The 9,003-nt window shown below is 32.6% G+C and overlaps 1 protein-coding gene across 1 annotated transcript; it reads right to left on the bottom strand.

Moving 5' to 3' along the window:
- Positions 1-2,254: 2,254 nt before the first annotated feature.
- LOC100794861 (L-type lectin-domain containing receptor kinase VII.1) lies at positions 2,255-4,690 on the bottom strand. Its single transcript, XM_003545934.5, has one exon. It carries the CDS (start codon positions 4,596-4,598, stop codon positions 2,559-2,561), a length of 2,040 nt encoding a protein of 679 aa, XP_003545982.1. The 5' UTR covers positions 4,599-4,690; the 3' UTR covers positions 2,255-2,558.
- Between the last annotated feature and the right edge of the window lie 4,313 nt (positions 4,691-9,003).

Genomic DNA, 9,003 nt, shown 5'->3' with positions numbered 1-9,003 from the left:
GCCTTCTTTCATAAAATCAACAATTCAGCTGTTCTTTCGAACCCAACTTCTCAGTTCCCCATCTTATTCACATACTCCGATATACTATGCAATTCAACCATAATTTTTATTCCATAATATTTCATGCGAAATAAACTTCAGTTCAATCTCTGCCTCTAATCTACACAAAAGTTACCCTTACATCCTTTCAACTTCAGCCAAGTTACTGACTACTTAGATAACATTTTCTTTTGAAAATTAAAATTCTTCTGGCCTCCCTATTTTCATTTTAAAAAACCCAAAACAAAAGTAATCTCAAAATCCAAGAAGAGGTACACAGACAAAATTAATGACTTAAAGACCAGTCGAGATACAGGCCAAATATTGTGCATCACTGCTATCAAATTGTTTGTCCCTCCAAATGACTGAATTGACTTTAGGTGTCTTCATAAAAGTTGTGGAGAAGTTTATCCTAAAAATTTTGGCACTTGTCCCATTTCATTTCAACCTTTACAATTCAAGATATGCTTAAGATACTACACATGTATCAGGTGCCTAGTTAGAACGTCGTTTACAACTTCAAACACAAATTAATCCATGTTCCACATTGAATCTACCTAGAACCTATTCAAGAAAAGTATAGATCTTTTATTTGAGTTTTTCGTTGAGCCCAAGATCACTTCAATCATATCACTAGAACCTAAGTCATGACCTAAACTCCCTCAAAAAAAAAAAAAAGTCATGACCTAAATTAGAACAAAATGTGAAAATGAATTAAAATTAAAAAATTAATTAAGATTTGCATTTAAGTTTAATAAAGTCCAAAAATATACATTCAGTATTGTTTTTTTAAGTGAACATTCAATATAGTTAAATAATAATAATAAATATCTCAAAATTGATTGATCAAGGTGCCCATGTACCAATGGCAAGGGGAATGATACAATGAAATAGATCATTTTAAAAAACCAACCCAACCCTATTCTTGGGGGCTAGATGCATTGCCTTTTCCGCCCTTTGTTTACCTCTTTCTTTCTGCTATCTGTTGTCCAACTCCCAAACCAATTCAATAAATTAATATGGATTTTTATTTGCCAAAGCGCGTTGACCGTACCAATGTTGTTAGGACCAAGGCAGAATCGTCTTAGATGTACCGCAATAATTAATTTACTCATTTTTTATAATTCATAAATAAAATTAGTGTGTAGTGTTATTCGTACATATTAATTCAATAAATTGTTCACAGACAATTCATATTGCTAAACATTTGATTAGTTAGAGTTTACAATGAAATCATTTAAATTCATCCACTGGCAATCTTTGGCTAGTACTACGGAAAAAGTATCACCCGATCATACGTTTCCCAAAAGCATAAGAGTACTGCTGGTTGGATAATGTCCCACAATAAATGAAAAGGAAAAAGACCTTGAAGTTTTCTGGTACAGGACCACTGGGGGTGGAAAATTTGGTCTTTCAACTCATAAAACTAACGTCTAAAAGTATGCTTCACTATTGATTCGGTGGAAACCAAGCTATAACACGAGACGTGATTTTTTGTCATCTCATAATGTAAAACTCTCGTGGTTTTGCTGGGTCAGTTGACTCGGTTCTCATGAGACAGTGGGCCGGGACATTAAAACATTAAACGTGTTATCTTAAATTTTTTTTATCTAGTATTTCCTTAAAAAAAAAAAAAAAAGAGAAGAAATTAAGAACCAAATTGTTTGCGGGTGGGCTATCACGCAGAATTAATGCACCCGGTTCCAGCTGGCAGGCACGATTCTATCACTAAACCATAGATCGATATTGATGATAAAGTTTTAAATTTGGAGTCAGGTTATAATTACATTATGATTTTTACTACTATAGCTACTAGAAGGTTGCAAATATGAGTGTAACTATAGTTAAAGAGACTTAAAATATCTTGACATTATAGCCTTAGTTTATGGTATGGCAAGACAAGGATCATGGACGCCACCAGCTTGTTGACAAATCACTACATTCTTGCAAGTGAAAATGCCACTCGTTTCTTGGTGATGTCAATATATAGCTTTGCTTATTAGGTGCTGATTCTGCGGCTGCTGCCAATTCCCACCTAACGACAATCATATGACGGCAAAAATCAATCTTCTTATTTTGCTTCCTTACGTTAACCAAAAAACTAAAAGGTATTATGATGGCTTTTGGGAAATTAACTGCTGGCAGATTCCTTCCATAATAGTGACATTAATCATAAAATCAGGATAAAGTTTTGTCAAAGTAGAAACTAATACAATAGAGGTAATCAACCATGATATATCAGGATCAAAAACTATAACGGTACATTCTGTACAAAAAAAATCAAAACTGTAAAATTGGACTGTATATAATTTGTATTGTAAAAAAAAAAAAAAAAGAAGCTTTCTTCTTCCAAACCAATCCGATTAGATGATAAATGAATTTGCTAAATGATACATGCGTTTTGGCTTCACAGTCTCCGGTAGCACCAAATCCAATTCCTGCTGCTAGAAAATGAATCCAATGTTTGATGCAACCATGAGCTAATGAACAAATCCTATGTTGTCATTCATGACACAGATTCACCTACCCTCAACTTCGGACCAAGTAAGAGACATTGAGGAAGAGTGACGAATATCTTGGAAAGTTGGGTGTGACGTATAGCTAAAATACTGAGAATATTCAGACAATATATCCCTTGATTTCAACTGTTGGAGCAAATAGGTATCCATATTCTCAATTTCTGAGTCGTCTACCTCATTCTTCCCCTCTAAAACATTCACCACCTGTCTCATTGTGGGTCTGGCCTTTGGTTCAGGGTAGGCACACAACAAACCCAAGTGCATTACCCTCTCCATTTCTTGCACATTGAAATCTCCCTTAGCCCTTAGCCTTTCATCAAGTGCACACTCAACTTGCCCTTGTACCATTAGTTGCCAAATCCACTCCACCAGAGGTGACTTACCCTCTTCTAAAGGTCTCCTTCCACACAAGACCTCCAAAATCAAGATTCCAAACATGTAAACATCTGTCTGAGTGGAAGCTCTTCCAGTCTTAATCACTTCAGGAGCCATATACCCCACTGTTCCAACCAATTTTGTGGTGCTAGCAACTTGATCATGGCTATGCATTCTAGCTAACCCAAAATCCCCAAGCCTTCCATTCATATCCTTATCAAGTAAAACATTGCTGGCCTTGATGTCCCTATGCACAACCTTAGCTTCCCACCCCTCATGCAAGTACAACACTGCAAAAGCTACATCTTTAAGAATCCTTATTCTGTCTTCATAACTTAACATCTTGCTCTCATCACAATCAAACACCCACTTGTCCAAGCTCCTATTTTCCATGTAATCATAAATTAACAAGAAATTCCCAACATCTTTCTTGCACCAACCTCTCAACCCTACCAAATTCCTTTGCTTCAGTCTCCCAAGGCTTGAAACTTCAGCAAGAAACTCTCGCAAACCATCATTTTCATGAGAAATGCGCTTCACAGCAACCTCCACCCCTCCTCTCAGAACACCCTTGTAGACTTTCCCATTCCCACCAACCCCAATCACATTCTCCTCAGAGAACCCTTTTGTTGCTGCCTCAATTTCTTCATACGCCATTCTATGTGGCCAATACTCCAACTCCCAATCTTCCATTTCCAGCCTCTTCCTTTCTTTCACACGCTTCCTCTGAATCAAAAACAGTGCCAACAAAACCAATAGACAAACAACAAAGAAAACTCCAACAGTAAACCCTGCAACAAGCCCCTTGGACTTAAAAATTGAATCCTTTGGAAGAACAAAAGAAGGTAACCCAATAGTAATAAGTTCATCACTTAATGAAAAATTCTCATTGCTGAAACTCCACCCCAAAATCTTATGGCTCTCAACTAATTGGCCAGTGGCACTAGTAAACCCAACAAACATTTCATCCTCAAAAACCTGAGATAAGTTGAGAGAAACATTGAACAAAGGCCTACTAGGCCTTTTCATACCCACCGGTGCCATGGTAACATTAACCCAAGAATCTTCATAGTCAATCCAAACTTGGTAATTCTCACCACTGTTAAGCGCCAATTCCTTAAAGGACTTGTCACCACCATCTGGCCAATACCCAGCATCATGGGAAACATAAGACTTAAGAGAGTTTATGTCAATCCCAACATGGTTGGCGTTGATGTCATCGAACTCTTGGTTCTGGAACACGTCGAACTCAACACCAAACACGTGGTTACTTGAGTTTCCGTTGTTGGTGAGGTTGAACAGACCGAGGTGTTGTGCTGAACTTGTGCCGTGGATGCCAGTGATAGGTGTGAAGATGAAAACTAAACCGTGCCCCGGAAGAGTGTCTTCAAACGGTGCCATGGCAAAGATGAAAGAGATGGAGAAAGGGTACACGTAAGAAGAGTTTGGTTTCTTGGCGGGGATTTTTTCTTTGTACAAGGCACGACCGACAGAGAAACTTTGCTGGTGGGTGAGTGTTAGAATTCGAGAGTCGATGGTGGCGTTGCCAAAGAGCAACACTTCAGAGGAGTTGAAGCCGTTGAAGACGAAATCAATGGCACATGCTGAGTTGAAAAGAAGGAGAATTAACAGAAGAAGAGGGTGTGTGTGCTTGTGTCTGATCATGTCTTTAGCGGAGAAGAAACAGAGGGGTGTGTCATGTGTGGGAAAAAAAGAAGAATGATTAAGTACAAAAGATGAAAGAGTTTTAACACGTACTTAAACTGAAGTAGGTGAGAGAGAGACTTGATAACGTAGGAAAACACTGGATTGGATGAAAAATAGGGGCCTTGGAAATTTCTCGAGTCAACTATTTGAACTCATTGATCATCATTTAGGAATTAAGTAATGTTGTTTATGTTAGACAGACGAATTATTATAAATCTTAATTCTTCTTCTACTACTTCCAAAGATATATCATTACTTTAAGAGTAAAATATGTTTGAGATATTTATAAAATTTAAAAAGTATTAATTTTGTTTTTATAAAAAAATTATATTAATTTTGTTTTTTTTTTTAAAAAAGATATATATTTTTACTGGCAATGATAATTCTGTTAGACTCTAATGTTAGAGGGTAATCTAATCTAGTCTAGTTGGTTAATTTATGCGTAATTTGATTATAAATAAATTTAAAAAAATTCTAACAGTTACACCCATAATGAGTTAAACAAATTCTGGTGGTTAAATATCCTAAATAAATGTAATTTTGCGTTCCTTCTTAAGCAATTTTCTTGCACTATCTTGTTAGATTAAGAAAAGAGAAAATGAAGCAATATGAGATTTTGATGTCTTTTGAGTTCTTGAAAAAGTTAAGAAAAAAAGTAATTAAGTTTATTAGTTATGTCAGAAAATCGTCTAATGGAATTACCATTAAAAATTAATAAAAATATTTTTTTTATTTTTTACAGGAATTAAATTAATATAAAAAATTATGAAGAAAAATTAATACTTTTAAATTTTTACGGAACCAAAAGATATTTTGTCGTTCTTACTTTACTCTATATTGACATATAAAATATTTTCAAACGTTAGACCGAATCAGTCTTAAAATTAAACAAGTAATCGAATTTTTCTTCTATAGACAAAATCAAATGAAAGACAACCATACGCGATAACGTTATGCCAACGAATCTTCTTGATGAGAGGCTATTGATTATTGAAAGAATTTAAGTTTAAAATGAAAATTAGAATTAAAATCTTTTTATTTTCGATTAAAGAGGATATTGATTTCAGGCAACCCATATGACTATATCACTATTTTTTTTAGAACACATATATCACTATTTACTCTACTTAAAAACAAATACATACTACAACCTATATATTTGTGTTTCTGTATTTTGTTTATTTAGTCTATTAACTCATCGATCAGGTTCAATGTCTTCTTTATTGTGATTTTGCATTCAAGCAGCAATGTATCAAATGGTTAAGATGAGGAGAGGTGATATTTTTTATGTTGTTTTAGATATATTTAAATTTGATATTGAATAATTAAATATTATCAGATAAATTTTTTTACATGAGAGCCAAAAGAATCAAGGATCAAAGAGTAGGAAGGAAAATGATTGATAAGGTCCGGATAAAATCTTATAATACTCATTCTCTAACTCGTATTTAAAAATAATATTTATATTCAGTTCCATAATTACACGAATAGTCATTTTAATTTTCATCCTCATATCCACTTTATACCTATATACTCATATCTAGTTATGACTCACATTTTACTTTTATATAAGATTAATAATAATAAATTAATGAACAAAATTAATTAAAACAATTATTATAAATATAATAAAAATTCATTCTTAAATAATCTAAGCATAGCATTCAAAGCATATATACATAATATTAAAAACAAATAAATAAACACAATATTGATTCATCCAAACTCAAATTTTAAATAAATAAAATTACAAAAATGATAATTTAACATAACGAATAATCGTTAATATTCTAATTACTTAACAAAAACTTTTTTCCACTCTCTAACAATGATACGACTAGAGATTAAAAACTTAAAGTATTTATCATAAAAAAATAATTATTTTTTAAGATAATATATATATATATATATACGGAGTAGATTGAGTATTATTATCCTGATATTCGTATCATACTCGTATATAAATTTGTGAACATATATTCATAATATTATAGATAATTATCCATCCGATTGTAGATATTTTTATAAATATCCATGATCCCTATACTTTATCAGAGAGTGTATGAAAAGAAAAATAGGAAAATCGATGTATTTTTATAAAATATAAAATGCCAGGCTTCGTAGGTCAAAATGAACCCGTGAACTTACTTTTTTGGTGGCATTCACCAAAACTAAAATTTATCCGTTTGAAACGTGTAGCCTTAGCATGACAATTGACATCTATATTTCGTGAAAATAACTACATAAGGCAGCGGCATGCCGTCAACGAAAAAGAAAAATAACTGTAGATGACCTGTCAATGCTTGAACGGAATCACTAGACAAGTGCTGTTTCCTCTCTTCTCTTCATCAATGTCTCCTTCTGTGCCCGTCACTTTCACTTCAGTACATATGGAGACTATGGGAGTTAAGAACCATATAATAAACCGCAAAGTTTATAAGACCTTTAATTTCAATATGGATACAAAGAAAAATAATCCAGATGAGTTAATTAATTATCAATTCAAATTTTCCTTCTTTCTCATCCTTATGTAAGTATATCTAAACAACATTCTGTTATGTTAAAAAAAAAACATTTTGTTATAAAGGGATACTAGTAAGGGAGAAAGGGAGAAATGAGCCCTACAACTAAGGATTTGAGGCATTTGAGATGTTGAGTAATAGCTGGAATAGGCCTATCGGAAAACAAATTTAGTTATTTGAGATGTTGAGTAAAGATAAATATTTGGAAAGCTTCCCAAAATCAAACGCCAACATATTGTCTCAAATGTTGAGGTTTAGGATCCAGTGAAATTCGTGTAATTGATGTATTGTCCAATCTTTTTTTACATCTTTCATGTTGAGCTTCAGGGTAGAAATTAGAGTGTGTTTAATTTTGTGTTGGAATAATATATAGTGGAGTTTTCTCACTTTTCAAGATAAGAAAATAAAAATAAATCTTTTAATTGTTGCTTTAGAATGAAAGTTTATCCAAACATGCTTTTAGTAATTTTGACATTCAAGTTTGTATCTAAACACAAACAGTCAAACTAGCTCACTTTCTTTTACACTCTATCACTTTAATTTTTTCTCAAATTATACATGATGCAACTTTTTTTTCTATTCTTACACTAACTTTTCTTTATCTTTGAAAACATTATAATGATACCTCATTATATATTTAAAACATTACAATGAAACTTCTTTACATAATACACTAAGAGCCTTACGATTGAAAAGAAAGAAAAGGGAGCGAAGAGATTCTTTGTTAGATAAACTTAAAGCTGAGATACTCTTATGTTGTGTTTAGTAATGTAGATTTTGAAAGAAATAATTTGAGGGAAAGATGAAGGTGAAAAAAAAAATCCATGCTCCCATCATTGGGTCCATCCAGAATGCTTTAGACCTGGGCAGGAGAGTGTCCTTGCGGCGCCATGCCCTCAAAGGATATTTATTTTCTGCACCCTCATTATTGTATCCTTTATTTTCTATTGTATTTTAGAAAGTTGATTTCAAAAATACAAAATTTTATTTTAGAATAAACTTTTTGTGATACAATAGCAGGTGCATGATGCAATAACCCCCTCAGAAAATCCGATTTATGTGCAAATTTCCTTGCCAAAATGGGTTGAAGCTCCAACACTAGACACCTTATTTTAGATGTCCCTCATTTGGGTCTTTCCTCGCTGCTTGCTAGCGATGCTGCGGGTATTTTCCACCTAAGGCCTTAGCTTTTTTGTTTCTTTCTCCTTGTTAATAATAATAATAATAATAATAATAATAATAATAATAATAATAATAATAATAATAATAATAATAATAATAAATTCCTCCATTTCAAACTACTTTAAAAAGTGAAGAAATGAAAAATATTGATTGATTTACAACAAACCGTTCTGCACTAATAGTATGAACGGGAGAAAGAAAGAAAAAAAAAACATTAATTTTAATTTACAAAAAATTTGCCTACAAAGTTATTCTCTCCATACTAAGTAGCTGCAAATCAGCAATAAACAAATGAAAAAAGCATAGGTCAGGTAGCTATAGGATTCAAACTTGTGAGTTCAGAAAAAACAAACAAACTTGTACTTTTGTGAAAAATCTCAACTACTCTCGTTCTCTCTCAATAATAACAACAATAATAAAATTCTTCTTTTTAATAAAATGTTATTCCAATTTTATTTTATTTTATCTTGATGATTGATTCTCACACCTCATTTCTCAGTGCAGCATATATGTCATTTAAGGTACATATTTATTATTTTCTTTCACCTTTTAACAACTATATAAATAAGATAAATACAAGTTATAACCTCCTTTCTTTGTATTTTCTCTGGTATCAATCAACTTAAAAATCTTCACTTTTCTTTTCCTCTCTTTCCTTC

The sequence above is a fragment of the Glycine max genome, chromosome 15, assembly GCF_000004515.6.
Source record: "Glycine max cultivar Williams 82 chromosome 15, Glycine_max_v4.0, whole genome shotgun sequence".
NCBI classification, from domain to species: domain Eukaryota; kingdom Viridiplantae; phylum Streptophyta; class Magnoliopsida; order Fabales; family Fabaceae; genus Glycine; species Glycine max.
Note: the sequence above shows the minus strand (reverse complement) of the source record. Positions and strands in the feature narration are given on the sequence as shown.

What these genes read in the sequence shown, in the direction of transcription:
- LOC100794861 (XM_003545934.5), bottom strand. Translation starts at nt 4,598, where the DNA reads ATGATCAGACACAAGCACACACACCCTCTTCTTCTGTTAATTCTCCTT.